Source organism: Trypanosoma grayi, assembly GCF_000691245.1.
Source record: "Trypanosoma grayi strain ANR4 Tgr_270_V1, whole genome shotgun sequence".
In the NCBI taxonomy this organism is placed as follows: domain Eukaryota; phylum Euglenozoa; class Kinetoplastea; order Trypanosomatida; family Trypanosomatidae; genus Trypanosoma; species Trypanosoma grayi.
Window position 1 is genome coordinate 1 of NW_008825889.1, and position 20,092 is coordinate 20,092.

General features: G+C 51.4%; 6 protein-coding genes across 6 annotated transcripts; all 6 read right to left on the reverse strand.

Annotated features, from left to right (window-relative positions):
• Positions 1–51: 51 nt before the first annotated feature.
• Positions 52–2,448, reverse strand: DQ04_02701000 (AP-1 complex subunit gamma; the record flags this gene model as incomplete). Its single annotated transcript, XM_009312128.1, has 1 exon — positions 52–2,448. One exon carries the CDS (start codon positions 2,446–2,448, stop codon positions 52–54), a length of 2,397 nt encoding a protein of 798 aa, XP_009310403.1.
• Positions 2,449–2,932: 484 nt separating this feature from the next.
• DQ04_02701010 (putative ubiquitin-protein ligase) lies at positions 2,933–6,799 on the reverse strand (the record flags this gene model as incomplete). The annotated part of the gene is made up of 1 exon (XM_009312129.1): positions 2,933–6,799. The coding sequence occupies one exon, from the start codon at positions 6,797–6,799 to the stop codon at positions 2,933–2,935; it is 3,867 nt and encodes a 1,288-aa protein (XP_009310404.1).
• An 860-nt stretch (positions 6,800–7,659) lies between these two features.
• On the reverse strand, positions 7,660–8,352 carry DQ04_02701020 (hypothetical protein; the record flags this gene model as incomplete). Its single annotated transcript, XM_009312130.1, has 1 exon — positions 7,660–8,352. One exon carries the CDS (start codon positions 8,350–8,352, stop codon positions 7,660–7,662), a length of 693 nt encoding a protein of 230 aa, XP_009310405.1.
• Positions 8,353–9,159: 807 nt separating this feature from the next.
• DQ04_02701030 (putative phosphatidylinositol 4-kinase) lies at positions 9,160–16,938 on the reverse strand (the record flags this gene model as incomplete). The annotated part of the gene is made up of 1 exon (XM_009312131.1): positions 9,160–16,938. The coding sequence occupies one exon, from the start codon at positions 16,936–16,938 to the stop codon at positions 9,160–9,162; it is 7,779 nt and encodes a 2,592-aa protein (XP_009310406.1).
• A 678-nt stretch (positions 16,939–17,616) lies between these two features.
• Positions 17,617–19,041, reverse strand: DQ04_02701040 (ESAG-like protein; the record flags this gene model as incomplete). The annotated part of the gene is made up of 1 exon (XM_009312132.1): positions 17,617–19,041. One exon carries the CDS (start codon positions 19,039–19,041, stop codon positions 17,617–17,619), a length of 1,425 nt encoding a protein of 474 aa, XP_009310407.1.
• Positions 19,042–19,321: 280 nt separating this feature from the next.
• On the reverse strand, positions 19,322–20,047 carry DQ04_02701050 (hypothetical protein; the record flags this gene model as incomplete). Its single annotated transcript, XM_009312133.1, has 1 exon — positions 19,322–20,047. The coding sequence occupies one exon, from the start codon at positions 20,045–20,047 to the stop codon at positions 19,322–19,324; it is 726 nt and encodes a 241-aa protein (XP_009310408.1).
• Positions 20,048–20,092: the final 45 nt, after the last annotated feature.

Below are 20,092 nucleotides of genomic sequence, written 5' to 3' on the forward strand. Positions count from 1 at the left end.
CTCTCTCCATTGATTGCTCTTGACGCCATGGCCCAGCGCTCCACCATGCCGTTAGAGTTCCTGCGAGACTTGTAGCAGCTGCGAGCGTGCTTCCCCGTTAACGGTGTAGAGAAGTTTGACACGCAGCATGAGGAGACGCGGATTCTTCCCGCTTCTTGAGTTGTCCACCGTAAGCTGCTGCACAATTCGTCCATGCGGCGGAATCACCGTACCCGCCTGGCATGCGATATCCAACGTAGATGTCTTGGGCACCGCCACCTGAATTGAGAGGTTTTCCATCACAATGGGGAGGCGTGACATGACAATGATGTTTGCAGAAATGACGGATTGCGCCACACCACTTACACTTACGGCGAGGTCATCACACTCAAACACTTGCACCTCTGGCTGTGTCGTCGTCACTGCTGCTGGTACTATTGGCGCTGCAGCTGGCTGTGGGCTCCACGGAGTTGTCTGAGACGCGCTGCCCGAAGGTAGTTCATGCTTGACACCAAAGAGATCATCGATAACGGCGTCCACATGCCCGGTGTTGCCGCCCCCGGCAGGAGAGGCCACACAAGTACTCGCGCCTACACCTAAAAGATCACCCAGCGCACCTGCTGACGCCTGGTACAACACCTCAGGAGGAAGATTCACCACCGGCACAGGCTTTACCTCCACCTCAGCCTCCCCCACTGTACAGATAGGCGGCATCCGAGCGAAGCTGAAGGTTGCCTCCTCACTGAAGGACTCGAGCAGCGTCGTGTACTCGCACGCTCGTTGCTGCAGCTCACAATCCAAACTCTTCGCGTAGTTAGCGTACACTGGAAGAACAACCGCTCTCGTCTGTGGGAACTTCGAGGCTATCTTCATAAGTGCAGTTAATCCATAGCACTTGATGAAATTGAATGAGACGTTGTTAGTAATGTCTGCGATACACATGGCTACATCCTGCGGTTCCAATCCCTTTGCATCGATCAAAAGGTCCACGTACTCGCCAATGCTCCATACTGCCGCAACGAGGAATGCCTTTCGGGATTGATGAAGGGCGTCAAACGGGTATGACACCTCTTCCCACATGGAAAGAATGGCACTTGTTTGTATCTCTGGGGACTCATTTGAGAGTAAGGCGATGAAACGAGTGGCAAACTCTACAGGAGCAAATTGCCTCGCTAACCGCAAAAGGCGAAGTGAAAACTCGACACGCCATTCCGTACTCGGCGATTTACTTTCTATGATATGGCATATGTGAAGTGTCACATCCTCACGCATCTCCTCGGTGCAGACTGACAAGTATGATACCAAGTCTGGCACCAGCAATCGCACATTAGTTTCATTGACCAGTGCCACAGTAAGATCGAGTGCGCGCCGGCGAATTGAAATGTCCACATCCTTGAGGCAATCAAGAACTATGTCTTGGTGTTTACGGACAGTATCCGCATCACAGGTGGAGTAATCCAAGAGCGCTTCAAGTGCCACAAAACGCAGGTTGTTATCACTCGAAGAGAGGAATCGACCAATGGTGTTGATTCCCAATGTTCGCAGCCCCTCATCTCCCTCAATTGTGTAGATTGTTCTCACACATTCATACTGAACAGCGCAGCCAACATTACGACTTCCATCAGTGTTGGTGAGAACTTGCGCCAGAACATCATTCAGTGCCTCGGAGGTAACGGGGCTGTCCTTCCCAATGATGCGCATAAACTCCAGGATCTTCACCTGGAGGAAAGGGTCCGAGATGCCGCCAACGTCCTGGTCCGTCACCCGAGAGGATAACACAAGCTGCTTGAGCACGCGAACTGCGGCATTCGCCATCAGACGATATTTGGAAAGAAACTGTTCGCCCTGTGGGAGCTGCAGGCACTCGTTTACAAGTGTGACAGTGCATAGCAGCAGACCTGAATTGCGCTCCACAAACATGTTTGAGCACAGTTCCAAAAATACCTCTGCGTAGTCTGGAATCTTCTTCACAATTCGAATGGCCGCCAGGCATGCCTTCTTCGCCAAGTACGAGTTGGAGGAGTTTATCAGCTTAGACACCTCATCCAGCATGTCGCGCGCCATCACATCACTGGCGATATTTGCAACCACGTTCAATGCCATGGACTGAATGAGCGGCTGACCCTGCGCCAGATCCTTCTTCATGTGATTTTCCGACAATGTAAGGACCTCATCATTCTCGTCAAGTACCATCTGCAGCGTTAGGTATCCCACCCGCTTTCCCGCGTAGTCTGCCTGCGCGAGAAGGCTCACCACCTCCACCTGCCCGAACTCCGTCGGGTAACCGAGCATGGATATGTACAACAGCTTTAACATGTTGCGAGTGCGCAGAAACGGCCTGTTCTCGCGGAACGCCTCGCGAATGAGGGCGCTTTCCCTGTTGATGAGCGCACGCTCCTCAGCGGAGGTTTTGCACTGCCGCACCGCAGAGATCAGATCGCGAAGACGAACCGTATGTACTGAGGACATTATTGCTTTCACGCTGATCTTTTTATCTTCCCTTTGCTACTTGTGTTTCCTTGTTTGACACTTCTTGCTTTGATTGTTGTTGTTGTTGTTGTTTTGGGGGGAGGTTTCCGTTCGCCGTACAAACACACACACACACACACACTATTCAGGTCAAGGAGCAGCACACGACAGAAAGAAAGAGACGAACGCGTGGAAATGTTCTGCAGCACGCGTGCGAGAGGAATACCACGATGGCAACTCTCGCCAGCAGTGTTGCGCCCCAGCCACCACCACCACCACCACCACCACCGCCACCACCATGGGCGCGCCACAACCAGGACGAGAACGAGAAGCATTACGCAGAAACAATAATAAAAAAAAGAGCAGAGAGAAGTAATTTCTTATTCGATCCGGCAGTTAAATTCTCTCGGTTGCCTCTGCGTTCTTCATCCATTTAAAACAAAACAAAAACCACAAACGTCAACAACGAAGCCTGCATACAACTTCATGACAAGCTGAAGTTCCGTCGTCCTTCAGTGATTGCCGTCAGAAGTCGTGACTTCATGATCGCATGCGACGAATATGGGGGAAGCTTGAAATAGAGGAAGCACGTATTACACGACGGCAACATCTGCTCCCCTTTTCCATCCATCTCCTTCCGCACAACAGTGATCTTCCGCCCAAGGCCCGCCAACCCGTTCAACGGTAGGCGCGAACTGCCGGTGAGGAACTCAATGAAAAACTTCTGCTGCTCCCGAGTGAACTCTGCACCAACAATAGAGATCAGCATCGCCACCTCTCGCGACCCAGGCGTGTATCCGTGCGCCTCCATAACAGCTGTGCGCAACTCCTCCTCACCAAAGAGACGCTCGTCCGGGTCCTCACGTGACGCTCCACAGACAACAATACTCATCTCATCATCTGACAGGAACCAAAAGGCGTCAAGGTCAATGACACTGGAAATCCCGAGTGCGAACCAGTGGAGGTTCATAAGAGCATTCTCCAAACGTTCCTCCACACACCGGGTCACGTATGCCTTTACTGTTGCCATCGTCAGCAAGGTACCACTCTCTTCATCCTCAACACCCATCTGCTCAAGTTCCATATCTGTTGCATTCAGCATACAGCCATAGGAGTGGGCCAATACAGGTTCCAACTCTGTAAGAAGATTCCATTTTGCCTTCTCAGAAGGCGATTGTGAACGAATGAATGGCCACGCCAGAGGAAGGAGATCCACATCCATTGTGTAGCCATCTGCAAACGCCCGTCCACAACAAGCACCAAGAACAAAGAACTCCTCTAGACATACTCGCTCAAGAGTCGGAAACGGCACATACGATCCGTCATCTTTCTTGTGCCAGAGAGTTGTCAGGCCTCGGTAGCGCTGTGACAACTCGGCGTAGAGTTCCTGTGTGGGACCCTCACCAGTACCTTCCTCACCCTCGAAGTTAAACTCAACCTTGTTGCGTAATGTAGGGTACTGAAGGAAGGCTTTGAACAGAGCCTGTGTCATGACCTCGGTGTCCCGACTTACCGTGACTTTAGTCGCCAACCCATTACTACTTATGTCCCCTACAACTGTACCACGCACCGTCGCATTCACATCTTGCAAATGATACAGACCAAACCGGCGGCACCCAACAGCAAGAAAGTGTGCTGTATCACGTTTGAAGGGTAATGACAGGAACGGAGACATTGCTTCAAGCACATGACTCACCCTCACCGGGATGCCAGCGAGACCCTTCTCGAATATTTCCACACCACACGACTCCAGTGCATTCACAATTGCTGGTTCAATATCACCCTGGTGCTGTTGCTTACCAAAGGTCCGAAGAAACAGCTGCAGTGGATAACCAATTTCAGTAACATCTTTAACAGAGCCTGCAATAAAGGAAGGAACCGAGATGTTGCAACAGCAATGGCAACTTGTTTCTGAAAAATGCACATCCTCGCCTATAAGGGTAGAGGCAGGGCGACTAGCAGGTAGAACACCTTTTGGTGTGAAGAGAAAGGCGCTCTGTGCTGCTTTCCCGTCCGAAGCCGCTTCACCAGAGTTCTCCTTCACCAGGCATTCGCGCCAGGCCCGGATAACGTCTCCCACGACAGCTGTCGCACTAACATCCATCCGTGATAACTTCGCATTACTGCAGTCTGAGCACAAGTCATAATTACATTCACGACATGCAAGAGATCCAAATGCATTTGATGTCATGCATGAATCACAACGCCACTTGACACTGAAATGTACAAGAAGTGGGTGTCCATTGGGGCATTGAGCACGATTTGCCTTGGTTTCTTCCGACCTACAAATACTAATAATATGAGAGGCATCACACACCTTGTTCATCAAACCCTTTACTTCTCGCTGGGCCACACTTATCTGATGTAAGGCACGCAGCACGTAGGTGTGCACTGCAGATCGAACCTGCACGGCAAGTCGGGAGTCCTTTTCGATGTCAGCGCAAAGGATCCGAATATTTTTTTCCGAGACTCTCAGGCTCTCCAACTCTTCAACGAACGCTAGTAGCTCTGACGAAGAAGCATGACGTAGAAACCCTGGTAGGTCAGCAAGTTTGGTCAGTTTAACCGGTGTCAGTTGCGGCGAGCTCCCCGCCGACCGGATGAGCTCGGCGATAGGAGGAATGTGCTTTGGTCTTGCCACGGTAGTAGCGACTTCTTTTGCGGCGGTGGTCGCTGGAAGCACCGTGAGAGCGTCAGCAACGCCCGCCTCCAGAAGCGCTGGTGCCCAGCCCTTGTCACGCTGCAGCAGTGTAGTAGAGATCTCCTCCACTACCGAGCGCTTATGTTCAGCAGGGAGGCTGCGAAATGCGGCGACGACATCTTCCGTGCTGGTGGGAGGCACACTACAGATAACGTACAGGCGAATAGCGCGAGCCAAGGCCGATGTTTGTGAGTGGCCAAAAGACAAAGCACGCAGTGCCTCCTGCAGCAGGGTCGAGACCTTGCCAGAGAGCTGGATAGCCTCCGGTGGTATTACCAGTTTGCCATCGAACACAACAACACTTGGTATAGGCTGAAAATGGATCCGGGAGACCGTAAGGGTTAAAGCGCTAGTGTCTGTCATGGCACGAAGATCAATAATATGGCGCGTCTGAAGCACTTTCCTTGTCGTCTCCGCAGCGAAGAACATCGCCGTCAGCCGCCGTCGCGTACTTTTGGTGTATGGATAGTAATCGTCACCGTCACCGCGCCAAGCCCACATATACTCGCAGCGAAAGCCAAAGTCTGCACCACATAACTTTGCCAACAGTACCAATGCGCTGCATAGTACCGGGGGGACTATCCACTGCAGGTTTGGCAGGGCCTGAAAAGTGTCGGGCCACAGCTGATCCTGCTTCGTTGCCCGCTGACGGTTATGTGCAAAAGGGCTTGAGAACCCCGCGACACGAGAAGCATTTTGCTGCAGCACCACAGCCAGCCAACCTAGCGCTCGCTCATTAGCCTCAAGTGGAATGGATGCTACCTCTAGCACACTTGCAAGACAAGCCAGTGTCAGTTGCACACGAGACTCCGCCGTTCCACTGGAGGCGATGCGTTCGCCGATTTCAAGCAAAGCCTCCGCCAAGTTTTTGCGCGACACACCGTTGGAAGATGCACTTGGGGAGGTAGTGGTAGTACTCGTCGCCGCATCAGTTTTTGACGATCGTTTCCGCTTTCTTCCCATCTCCTGAGATTCCTGTGGAACACAAGCAGCACACCACACACGGTACGTAAGCATTCCCTCCACAGCAGTGCGAAGCAACTCGTCCCATTCATGGTCAATATCGAGGTGACACAGCGCCGTTAGGTTATGATGCATCAGGTGTTCTACAGCCTGGAAATCACCCGCATTCTTCAACTCTCCGCGACGCATCAAACCAATGCAGTGTCGCAGCACCTTGCAGGAAGTCCACTTAGTGTCGTCCAGAGCACTAAGGCAAAATCCAAGCTGCTCCTCAGTGGAGGGCACGACTCCAGCAATCTCAGCGCAGTTACCCGCGAGGGAAAGACAATTGAGGAGTTCCTCTTTCAGTTCCTTCATCGTAGTTTTCTCCTGCTTCAAAGTTACTTGACGTTTCTTTACCATCGCGAATACATTTTCGAAGCATTTCCTCACAGCATTTGGTGTGTTAGCCTTACAAAGTTGGGAGATGCACCGTGAGAACTTGTCGAGGATGAGAGCTAGTGCGCGGGTAGCCATAACCACCACATCTCCGTCCTTTCCTCCCTTCTTCAGAGTCTCGTTGATAGTGTGGAACAGAGGGAGCAGCGAGAAATCCGGCCCTTCCTCCGCGATGATGAGCATCGTGCACAAGTCCGAGAGATTGTCATAGGGAGACCTTGCGGGATCGCTATCAAGTGCAAAGAGCATCGGACCTCTGCAGTGCCTTAAAATTCGAACTCTTTTTTCTTTTTCTTTGGGGGTGAACTAAACCCAGTTGACAGACGCATGGACAACGAACAAAGAAACAGAAATAATGTTTTATTTTTAAATAAAACAAAAACATTAGTGCGGAGCAATGCACGAGAATTTGGCACACCGGCGTCCTGAATTCGGCAGGTAGCAATTATTTAAGCCCACACCGCAGAACTCGATGAAACGTCAACTAATTATGGCGGAAGAACTTCCAGCCAATCCAACTCCAGTAGACCCCTACAAAAATAACAGGTGGACACATGGAGGGCAGGAGAGTTTCGTACCACCCAAGATCCATCACAGAGCGGCTTCCTTGTTCAATGGGGCGACCCCAACACTCTGCAACGCGTGACACAAACCACACAATGTACACCCATGTAGCCACCAGCGCCGGCCAACCAAGCAGAAATCTCTTCCACGGTTGCTTCCGGTGGTCAGGGGCATACATGGGGCCTCCACCGCCAAGGAATTTTCAGACCCTTTCTTTATTTGTCTTCTCTAGGTACCGCATGGAGGGTACAGAAGAAAAAGGCCAAGGGAAGGGAGAGAAAGGGGGAAAAAAAGGGGGGAAAGGGACCTGCTGGGTGTATAAAAAAAAGGTCTGGTGTAGTGAGAGGTTGTGTTAGATATTTCCAGCTCTAGTTGTCAGACTCAAAGAAGCTGAAGAAGAATACAGGGCAGAAACGAGAATGGACCGCATGCCCTTGGTGTTGGGGGTAAAACAAATACAGACATCTGTCACTACACCCATAACCTGAGTGGGGAGGTGATACTTCAGCCAACGAGTGGTCTCTATGTCCTTCCACGACCCCTTTTCACCGCCGCGTGAGGACCGATGGTTTCGCCAGCTTGCCGTAGCGCGGCGTGTAGGCGCCCGGCCCCGGCGGGCCGCTGCACTGCAGATCGTTCCAGTGGTTCGAGATGTTCATCCCCCGCTCCCCGCGGCGAGACACGGTGTGGCAGTCTGTCGCCTGGTTCTTGCGCCGCGACATCGCCTCTACGTCGGTGCTCAGGTAATACTGGCCCTTTTGATCAACAATAGGTACGAAGCGACGCTCCCGGCCAAATGTGCACGCCCGTGGATTGTCGTCTGCCAAGAACGACCCCATAATCAGTGCGCTATCGTGTTCCCAGCTCTTCCGCATGGAGTCCTTCATTTCTCTATACACGTTCGTCTTGATGGTCTTTAGCCGCTCTGCCTCAGAGGGAATGCGGCAGCTATGATCCACGCTGGAGCGGTCGAGTCGGCGCCCAGAGCTTCCTCTTGTAACTTGCGTGCAATTCCTGCTGGAGGTATCGTTCGCGGCTCGTTGGCTCCATATGGTGGACTGGGCGCCGTTCGCCGAGGCGGAGGAGCCGCAGCTGCTAAAAATTTTCCGCCGCTGCTCCTCGAGGACCATGCGGCGCTGCTTTAGTGCCTCCAGCTCCTTCTGTATGTCCACCAGCTGCGCGCTCGTCTCCGTCTCGGAGTCGACACCGCCCTCCGGCTTCTTCTGTGTGCTCTGCATGCCCCCGCCTCTGATCCACTCCCCCTCCCTCTTCCTCTTCCTCTTCCTTAGCTGCAGTTCTTGATGAAAGACTCAAAAGAAGGAAGCGCCACGGGGAAACGAAGAAAAAAAGAGAGAGAGAGAGAAAGAAGACAAGAAAGGATTATTTCTTTTTTTTGTTTGTTTTTGTTTGCGTTTTTCAACTCGGCGTGGCAGCCCCCTTCAAGCAGGCATCACTTGGACGGGGCGTTTGCTGATCATCCGCACCAAGCTTCGCCGCCACCCTCCGAGCAGATCGGGTTTATTGATTGGAGTGGCCTTTTTTTTTCTTTGCTTTGCCTTCCTCACTCCCACTGCGAGAGTCAACTTGAAGAAGACCAACTCGCTTCACTGGCAAGTGCACAGAGGAGGTGTTGTGTTGTCTATTGCGAATGGTCGCCCACACGATGAGAGCAGAAAAATGGAAAAAGAATTGGTGAGTAATAAACGAGAGCGAACGAGTGCATGGACTGGATGGGCAGACACCTCACTTCATACCTATTTTGTCCCTTTTCTTGTTCGATTGATTAAGAGGACTGTTTGTTCATGCCTTCTCTAATTCTCCTCCTCCTCCTCCCCTTTCTCTCTCTCTCCCACACACAGACGCACACACATAAACACCTCTTCCTTCCCTCCTTCAGCTCACCACTGTACGTTGAATTAAAAAAGGAGACGACATTCCCATCATATTCCGCGCTGCAACAGCCACTTATGTTGATCCGCCCCCCCTCACCCTCACTGCGTCACGACCGAAGTGCATCGTTGGCGTCGTTCTTCATGTTGGCTCAGTCACCAGAATGGGGCCCAGCCGGTGATGTACGCTTCGGCGAGGTTGTCGAGGCTCGTCGCCTCCTGAATGAGGCGGTCCACCTGGTGCGGGACATCGAGGCAGTTGGTGCTGCCGTTCACGACCCTCAGCGACAAGTACGTCGACGGCACCGGTGCCACCGTGCTGAAGGAGTCCTTCGGCGAGGTGCCGTAACTGTTCGACCCCCATGACGAGGCGTCGCAGAGGTCGTCGCCCCCGTCGCGCCTGCTGCTCTGCAAAGCCAAGCTGCCGTTCACCACGCCGAAGTCCTCACCGGTCAACTTTGCGCGGACGCGGGCAAGTGCCAAGTCGCCCTGCATGTTGCGCGTCTCCTCCTCGTTCATTTGGTCTACCGTCGTAGCGGCCGCCGACTCGCGAAACTTCGCCACGGAGCACGACAGCTGCATCTGCGGCTCGTCGGTCGGCTTCTCCGAGTCACCTAGCGGGTGATTCTCACTGGGCTTACCAGATGCCTCCGCGCGTGAAGAGGACTTCTCACCCTCCCCAACACTCGTCAGGCGCCAGTTGATGAGTGGATCGTAGATAAATGCCTCAAGAATGGACAGAAGATTCTCGCAGTGCCGCCGCAGGTTTTTCATGACAAGTTCACACGTCAGGCGGTACACACCGTCTACACCACTGATACCCAGAGCCGTGACCAACAATCGAGTTAGGCGAAACGGCACTGCCTCACCGTAGAGCGAGCGGTGCATGGCAACTTCAAAACAATCACCAAAGTCAATGTGAACGACGGCACCATTATCCTGCAACATCAAATTGTTGAGATGACGATCGCCCAGACCCAACACGTACCCTACCATCGACATAATTGCAAGTGTATGTCCGTATGTTCCACGATATTGCAACCACTGCTCGCATGTGTCATTCTTGTCCCATATAATACGTCGCAATTCATCATCTGGGGTGTTGGTCATGACCTGGTTCAAGAGATTTTTCCGATGCAGCTTAGGCAGTTGGTGGTACTCTTCAATAGCTTTTAGCCCTCCGTATTTCATGATCATGTGCACCTCTTCATAGATGGATACATTATGCTCCTTTCGTCGTGTCTCCAGTAGCTTGTATATAGTCTCTGTATTCTCCACCCATCCAATGATGCCTACATTGTCTGTCAGGGGAATGACAGTGTACTGGGGAATAGCAAGACCAATCGCACTCGCTGAACTGTCAGAAGAGAAGATGGTATTGATTAACTCTACAAACTGCATCACACGTTCATCCTGGCGCAAGTCTTCATGACCCTTAAGCAGGAAACGGTATCTACCTCCATCCGAGGCATCCAAACCAAATCTTCGTGGCTTTTGCTTAGAAGGCATGACAATTACACGATGATGAAACTTTTGAATTGTAATGAGCGGCTGGCCAAGGACAAAAGTACCAGGGACGGCAACAATACTCTTGCTAATACCTCCAAGTGTCGGGGATAAGTCTTCCATTTGAAGCCTTCGCTCCCCTGTTGCCTTGTTTAGCTGAGCATACACCTGCTTCAACAATGGCCATGCCTGATCAAGGGCCTTATTCTGCAAAGCAGTCCTGGCCCGTCGAAGTGTCGGGCCATATGCCTTCTCAAAACTGCACTCGTTTGGTGTTGTGGCCTTTTCCAACTCATCGTACAAAGGATCAAGGATTCGAAGCATGGCATCCGCGTCATCCAGTTTTCTAGCTGCACAGTGAATGTGGCTGTGCCATTTCTCCGCCCACAATATAGCTATGCGTACCATTTCATTGCTGATCAACGAAGCCTCCTCAACCATAGGGCCGTTCGACACACGAATTCCCTTCAGTACACGTTCTGCCATTAGCCGTCGAATAGCCTCAGGCGACTTTTCTGTCACAGTTAACGGATAGATGAGGGCGTGTGGGTATTTAGAGCCCACGCGCACAAGGAGTTCAGTAAGGCTAGACCTCGCGAGGCTCGCAGTGATACCAATGCGCGCCACAAGCTGAGGAATAACGTTGAGCCACACATAATCTGGAACATTATTGATACCCTCTTTGACAGCCTTGTTTACCTCACTCACCGTGCTGTGAGAAAACCAAATGGATAGTATTCGGAGGACATCCTCCATTACACCGTTACTCTGGCTCCGAGAAAGTTCTACTGACTTGAAGAGTGCTGTAATAGAGTCAACGTAATGCCTCACTTGAGCCTCAGGTGATGCCGAAGGGTCATGCGAGAGGTCGTAATGCAGAATACCAAGTGAATGAAACGCGGAGTAATTCTTGGGGCTAAGTTCAGTAGCCTTCTTGAGTCCCTCAATTGCCTCGTCACCCTTCTCCGGGAAGAGGTGCATCGACCATTCCCCCAGAAGCAGCCAACAGTTGCCCCATGCCTCTGCACGGTCATCACCAGGTGACACCCTCACCGTGCTGAGGATGTCAGAAAGGAGACGAAAAGTTTCGCGCTTGCTCTTGGTAGCGTAGCAGTGCTTTACGTACACGTGAATAACATCTGGGTCCTTCCGACACAACTCCTGCAGCTCCTTGTTGGGACCTAGGAGCAAGTTCAACATATGGTCCGCGAGTGGCCTCCATTGCGACTTCGATACAGCACGCACACACATAACCTGTGACGTCAAGTCTTGCTCAGGAGTGAGCACTAATGAATTGATTGTAATAAGCGTCTTGAGGTGCGCAGGGCGGGACGACATAGATGACAAACGTCGCTGCCACAAGCCTTTGAGCATTTTCTGGCGTTCATCACCAGACTTGACAAATGACACAAGTTCCTCAAAATGTCGTAGATGCTGCAACTCCACTAACAAGTCGTAAGAACGATTGTAGCTTTCCATGAAGGACTCGTAGAAGGAATCGAAGAGGGACTCTCTGGTCTCTTCCGTGAACTGGAGCAACTCCTCGAAGCGTTCCTGTCGGAATAGCACCGCACAATGTTCCACTGTGCCAAGCCGCTCCAATACACCGGGCTGCTCTGCTAATTCATCAAACTGGTGCCAATTCCCCAACGAAAGCGCGGCTTTTGCCTTAAACGGAGCTACTTCAAGTCGCGCCTCGAAGTCTAGCTGATCCCACTCTGTATTAATAAGCTCTTGCATGGTAATAGTCTCACCCAGGGCATCGTAGCAACGTAAGGCCCCCAGAAAAGAGGAAGTGTTGATGGTGCCATCCGTGTTCAGTATTCGAGATTGGTATCGACTTAGTGCTTCACCCCACCAGTTCAATTGCTCCAGTGTACCAACTTCATCAAAGCCAAACTGTTCAGGCGCAATAATATTGCCAGAGAATTTAGCAGACATTTTCTTCACCAGTCCCTTTGCGACCATGGTCAATCCCAAATGGCCGTAGAATTCAATCAACCGTTCCACCACCCGCAGCGCAGAGCGCACAGCGGCATCCTGACGGCCCGACACCTGCTCTCCCAACTCACTGAACAGTTGGTCAAACAGCACCTCATTAAGAAAGATAGCCTTGGCGTGCATCTGTGAATCAAAGGCAACACGGGCCAAAACATCAATGTCCATGAGTGGTTTGGGTTCCACTCTACGACGTTCCTCAAACTCCGAGTTTAACGTGAGCTCAATTTTACTGAGACCAGCTATCACTGTGACAATCTCGTTGACTGCATTCACCTTTCTTCCATTGATGGCGATTAGAACTGCACCAACAGGAACCCCTGCCTTATTGCCTGGACCATTGGGCTCTAGTTTGGTTACAACAATACCGCGCATACTTTGATCGTAGTTAATACCAAACTTCTTCCCCGTGTTCTCTCGCTCAACGATACAGTTAACAGTTTCTACTCGCTTTGACACCTCTGTATTCTTTTTACCGCGCTCTGATTCCAAAAATTCTGCAAAACCAAACAAAACTTGTTTTATATCGTTTGGAGACAACTCTGCTGCGCGTGTGAAGGTCGTCATAATGAGCGTCCGTTGTGATCTATCCAATTGGGCAATGAAGGCTGAAGCAGCAAATAAGAAAAGATCTCTTGATAGGTCAATGTTTCTCGCAGCGAGCATAGCTGTGCAACGGAGGGGCTGTATCGGAGAGTGGATCAGCATGACCACGGATGTATTGTGCAGCCAGGTAATCCACGACTGCTCACGTTTTTTCTTGTTGGCCACTGGCAAGGCTGCAATCTTTTGTAAGAGAGCTTCATCAATCGTGCTCTCTGGCACACGATTTTGATTTAGTTTGAGGATGCCGAGGTTGCGCCTCAGTGCTGACTGCATCTCCTGTGCCTTCCTTGTAAATGAATGGAAGTTCATTGCTGAGTCCTCACCTTGACAAAAGCGGAATTGAATTACAGTTTGTCCAGTCGAATGTGAAACGCCAATCACCTCAAAGTCATCCACGCCGAGGCGCATTGTATTCATCATCTCGTCTTCAAAATCCTTCTTGGAGAGTCCCGGCAGATGCGAAACGACGCTGAGAGGCAGATCAGGGTTAAGTGTGTCATGCTTCCTGGGTGGCACACGCACCTTCAAGAATCCTTGGGCAGCGGAGTTCAATAGCTCGGTAAAGGTAGTATCTGAAAAGCCCTTTTGTTCCGCAAGACGTTGAATAGAATGAATAAAGCGCTTCGCCGGTTGCTTTACAACTTCCACAAGGAAAGCAAGTGTATCAAGGCCCATCTCCATCTCATCTTGGCTGTCGGACTTTTCAATGTACCACATGATAATGTGAACAATTTCAGCACAACAATCCTTCACCAGCGACGGTTGTTTTACCATAATTTGATTCAGGAAATCGAAACACGCAGCGTTGATTTCTTTCGCCTTCGACCTAGAGGCCACATGCATCGACTCTGCCGGTTCAATGCAAAGAAGAACATGTGGTAACACCACTTGAAGGTCCTTTTCATGCAAAACCGCCAAGAATGACTCTAATGACTTCACTGCTCGAAGAACTAAAGCAAGGTCCCTCTTATCTTGCGAAAGACGTTGATGGATGAACTCCACCGCCCAACGGTGATCTCGCATTTCCTGCGCCGGAAGCCCACGAGCCACCTCATCCAACAACTCTACAACACCAGCATTGAGTGGCTTTTGTGAAGCTTGTGGGAGCAAACAGAAGAGTCGCACCGACTTGAGAAGCTCTGAACCGGTACTTGCTGGGATTATATCCTTGTACTGCCACAGCAAAGTCGCCAACTCGGTCATAAGAAATAAGATGCCTTGGTACAAATGGGCCTTCTCGGGGTCTGCCAGCCACGTCTGCAACTGAGGAAGAAATTGTGTGAGAAGCATTGCCTTCTGGTTTCCAGGTATTTCGCGTATCATAGCATTGATAGTGGATATCGTATCTGTCTGCGGTTGAGGGTCTGCGCTTTGCTGTAGCGTCTTCACCAGTAAATAAAGAACAATTGAGGGGTATCGTTCAGTCAATTGCGGATGTACACGCATACGTGGTTTGTAATGTGCCAAGGCTGGTGTCACCACCTCCTCTGCCTCTTCAATCTCATCGTCCTGTAGAACCTTCAAGACACCGCGCACCTTAATGGGGTTTACGGCGCCAATGACACTCATAGCCTTCAATGCAGTGTAATTAACGCTCTCATCCTCCTCCGCTTCAGATCGGATAATACGTGCGAGTGCGCGGCAAACATCAATGTGAGTAGGCTGCTCCGTTATTGTGATGGTAGTCAATATAGAGCATAATGTATCAAGCGCGGCTCTGCGTCGCTTCGAAGAAGTGCTCACATTCACAATATGAAGCACGGGCTTAAGGAGCTGTTTCGCATCACAGTGGCATTGTGACCCGGTATGATCCAGAATAGCCTGTAGTAGATTCAGCAATGCAATAGAGAAACTCTTTGAAACAAAAGTTTGCTTTTGAAGCCGTGCCAGTACTGTCAGTTCCACTGTCTTGGGCTGCAGAAGTAGCGCATCATGTTCTGCCGTCATCTGCAGTAGTGATGCCTGGTAAATAGCCGTGGACATTGAACCGTCATTCGCTTCAATCTCTCTCAGCATGTACTCCTGTAGGCGCAGTAACTGGGGATGGACAATGCCAGGGTGACAAGGATGCAGACGGCACAACAGGATAAGTGCCTGATCGCGTGCCTGTCTAGAAATATCGTTGCGCGCCATAAAAAGCGCATCGAGGTGATCCGGGAGTGAGAGATATGCATCGAACAGCGGTGACAATCTGCAGAGGACATCGTGGCGGAGATCGGCATCCCTGTCAGCTACCGCCACATCAAGCAGTTTTCCCACGGCATCTGTAACCATGTTGTCCAGTCGGTGCGTCAGTTGGTGCATATTGTCTTCGTTATCCGTCCCCACAATTAATTGCTTGCAGAGTGTCACGACTGCGTTGACAGCGGCCCGCCGCACATCCAGATTCTCGTGAAACATCAACTCCACCGCCTCCGGGAGTTGTCCCGTCCGGCCCAGAGTTGCGAGAAACGACAGCGCACGTACCAGCAGATCGACGTCTTTTTGGGGCGAAATGTCAATAACGCATCGCGCCAGGAAATCACGGCTCAGCGATGCACGATCCCCCATAAAACGCAGTAGCGCACTCAGCTTCTGCAGATTGACGTGCGCCATGTCCGCCTCGGTGACATCGTGCAGACTGTAAATGCTACCGACACAACTTTCCCCGTATTGCGACCGCAGAATCTCGAGTGTGTCAAATGCCACCTGGTGAAAAGGAAACTCGATGATAAAGTTGCGAATTCCTTCAACAGCCAACTTCACATGTGGTTCAATATCAACATGCCTGAGTACACCTTTGAATGCGGTGAGTGCCTCCAATGCAATATTCTCCTCCCAATCGGAAATGTAAGACAAGAGAAATCGTACAACCTTAGCGTACAGCTTTTCATCATTCACAAAGAGAAGCAGTGACTTCGCCGTCGTTCGCACCGCCATCATGCCAACCTCCTGGGGCTGCTTCTTCCAATTACAGCCAGTCAAAAAGGAGCATATCGCCTTCAGTGACCATGGCACCGCCTGGAGCATGGGCGACGCTGCAACAGCCTCAATGGCGGTCAACACTCCGACAGTATGGCCCTCTTCAGCAGGTGCCTCCATATACTCCGTCATGATAGCAGAAATCTGTACTGACATCGAGGTGTGTATATCAATGCAGTGTTTCTCAACGATGTTTGTAAGTAGAGAAACCAGAGCCTCTCTATGCCATAGCAAAGGGCTGACAATGGTCTCTCGTAATAGAAAATTTGGCTGGCAGGAGGTGTTGAGCGCTTCCAAGAGCGCTGGGTTACGCTTGATCACACCGCAGCTTGTTCCCACCATTGTTGCAAGCATCTGGCACCCCACTGCCTTCTCCCGGAGGGATGCACCATTCTGCATCATGTGGATGGCGCGATTCAAGTGTTTGCCCAGCAGATCCGAGGTGGAGCGGACATTCTCCTGCAGAACCTCACCTAGTTCGTGCAGCATGGCAGCGCAGTCCTCCATGGTTTTCGCGCTCGCCGCCTGCTGCATGAGAAGGTTAAGGCAGCGCGAACGCTCCTCATGCTGATCCCCAAGTTGAACATCAAAGACGACGCGAAGGGCCTTGATACCCTTGTCAACCGACACGCCGAATGTCTCTGTTACAAGGCGGAAAAGATAGTCGACAAGACCATGCTCACCCACCTCCTTAGTGTGCGCAACAAGCAGGTCGCGAAGAGCGGAGAGGCATTCTTCCACCCGCCGACGGCGATTGTCCGACGCGCTCTGCAGATTAAGGAAGATGATGCAAAACTGCCGTCCTAACGCAGAGGCACTGTCGCTGAAGAAACGATTTGAAGAAGAATCAGCTGCATCCGTCATTAGCTGTCACACGACCCCCTACTCCTCGCAAAGCACCCTTTTCTCTCTCAATCTCTCTCTTTGTACTTTACCTTTCTCTCTGACTTCCCTTTTGTTTGCTTTGTTTGTTTTTGTTTGCTTTCCGTCGCCTTTCCTTGTTGTTACTTCTCTCTGTCCTCTGGAGGTGTGTGCACCGTCGCGACGTACGCCTCCCCCCCCCACCTTTTTTTCCCGCCAGACTTAGCGTCGCAAAAATATACCCCGCCTTAAATAGAGGCAACAGCTGCCAAAACGAAAAAGCACACACACACACACAGAAAGAGACGAATGAAACGCCGAACACACACAAATAAACCCCTACACCTCTATGTGTTTGTTTGCAGCAACAGCAGCAGCAGTAGTAGTAGTAGTAGTCGCAGGGAGGCGAAAAAAAGAAGGCCAAAATGAACAAGAAGAAAAGAGAATGCAAAATGGACGGATACAAAACAAATGTGCCCCGCCCCGCACGTCGGGGGAAATGCACACTGTATAGGAGCAGGACACAGCGCCCCATTCCTCTGCATTCAGTCAAAGTTCTTGCATACACAAGAGGAGGACTACGTACACACACACACACACACATATATATATATATACCCGCATCCTCAGTGACAGTCACACACGCCACAAAAATACTCACCAAAAGAAAAGAGAACTCAATCACTGATAACAACACTTGACATCAAACCCCAAGGTGACATTTTCAGTCGTTATGTTGAGTAAGGGCCTAGAAACCACAGCTGGGAGCGCGATACCTTCAAACTGGACGTTAAACAGTGGCACCATCACCTCGTTTAGCAACCAAAGCAGGTCGGAGTTTAATTGGAACACGTCTATCGTACCAATATTTGATGCCACTACATCAATCTTCAAATCCACTTTAGTCAGGTTGAAGTCCAGGCGAGCCTTTGGAGTGAATCCAATATGCGTCGCGCCAGCCGTCACATTGACCGCGACATCCAGCACTGGAACTCTGATACCCGTGGTGGACAACATTTCCAAACTAATAAAGCCATTTGGCAAGTGGAGAATGGCAGTTTGATCGCTCCGCAGTTCTACCGACGGAGGCACTGTCGCATGAGCAGAAACCGCAAACGGACAATCTCGGCACATTTTGTATGTATCAGGATACATAGGCTCAATCAGGGAAGAATTATACTCAGCTGGGAGTGTCTCTGTTACATTCAGTTTACCCATCTGACAGAGATAGGTGAGAAGGTTATTTATAGCGACAGGAAGAACAACACTTTCAAAGTTTCTGTCACTAACCTGAAGCCCCAATGAAGCAGGCTTCAGTGGCGTACGGGTGCGGTTCTCACTTGGATCCGGTACAACATCCATCTCGAGCTCCATACGCTTTGCCATGATGCTCGGGTCGCTCGTGAAGATGAGCGGCAGTGTGGTGAATATCTCATTCACCTTCTCCTCAACGATTGGGCCAACCCGTTTTGGAAGCTCCTTCTCCAGAGATGCCCTGATGATGCTGTCAAGGTTACCCAGGAGCACCTCGACAATCGTCTCAATCGCCTTGCACGCAGCACCATCGAGCGAGTGTGTGATGTTCAGCGGTCCCCATTGGATAGCGTTCTCCCCGATGCTCCACTGCAGCGTGCCATTCGACATGCGGAATACACTGGCTGGCAGTGATGCATTGGTGTTGTCGATGGAGACCCGCACCCTGCCGTTGCACGTGGCAAATCCCACCTTGATGACAAAATTGGTGTCAGGCACAATCGCACTGACGTTCTGTATTGACATAAGCAGCTGGTCGGGGCTCACCATGCTTATGGCAGCGTCACCAATTCCCAACTTGCTAAAGTGGATCTCGTCAATGTCAAACTTGTCCGTGTGCTGCGCCGGAATGGCGACGTGCTTCAGGAACTCATTCAGCTGTGGGCGAAGCAACGGGATCGTGTTGGTGAAGAATGCCTCCTCCATGGCAAAGGTGGCACCGGGGGAAAGTCCACGCAACCGCGGCATCTCGCCAGTAAACCCAGTCAGCCGTCCCGAGCACACCACGACACACTCGAGTGCCGTGGCAACCAATAGGAAAAAACTGCATGGGGCAAATCGTTTTAATGGCATTCTTGACTAAAAAAAAACTACAAAGAAAACTCACGTTTCTCCTCCCGTATTCCTTCATACAACATAGATACACGGAAAAGAGTTTTTGTTGGAAGCCATGGGTTGCCATCACGGCTCAATACAACATAGGGGCAGCAGCAGCAGCAGCGGGGGGATATATATATATATATAAGCCGTGAAAATGAAAATATATTATCACTGAAGCCACAGCATTGTATATAGTGCTCGTTTGTATTTCTGAACCGCAATAAAAAGAAAAAAAAGACAGGCTTGTCGTCTTCTATGCGTCTCTCATCTTTTCAGCGGGTAACGGATGCATCCCACCGTAACTCCTAAGCGCAAAAACATTTTGCGGTGAGTATGTAATTCCCCTACAGCACAGAACGCCCTCCGCAGCGGAAGGGTGTGAGGAAGGAAACGACAGGTTTATCAATGCGGCGTCGGCAGCAAGTAAGCGAGGAACGTCAGGAGTGGCCTCGTCGCTGGCACCCCTCATGCCTGCAGCGACACGCCGCACAACACCAGCAAAGATACGAAGCGAATCATCGTGCACCGTTGGGCGCACATAATCCTCCACAAGGACAACATGCCCTGGCTGCTGGAGAATAAGTTGTGGGCTGTTTTCCAGCAGCAGCACCCGATTCAGTGGCCGCCCGAGTGCCGACAAATCCTTTACCATTTCATTGTCGTCGCGGTACCACCGCCGGTGGCGGCTGATGATGTGGTGGTACCAGTCACGCCGCTGCGCCACTTCCGCAATGACGCGAATGACGTTGTTGACGTGCAGCGGTGAGCCGGCCGACCACACCACCACCTCACAGCCCTCCGCATGACAGGTGTCGAGGAGCTCCCGTACGTGGGGCCGTGGGTATACGCACTCCCGGCGCGCCGTGACGAGCGTCTCGTCGAGGTCCATCACGACACAGAGCGGCGCATCCGGCAGACCCCTGTCGCACGGCAGCAGCGCCACTCTGCGCTGATGCTGGCGCTGCCGCGGCAACATCATCTCCGCAAGCGTCAACCCCGGCACCACAACGACGGCGCCGGCGCA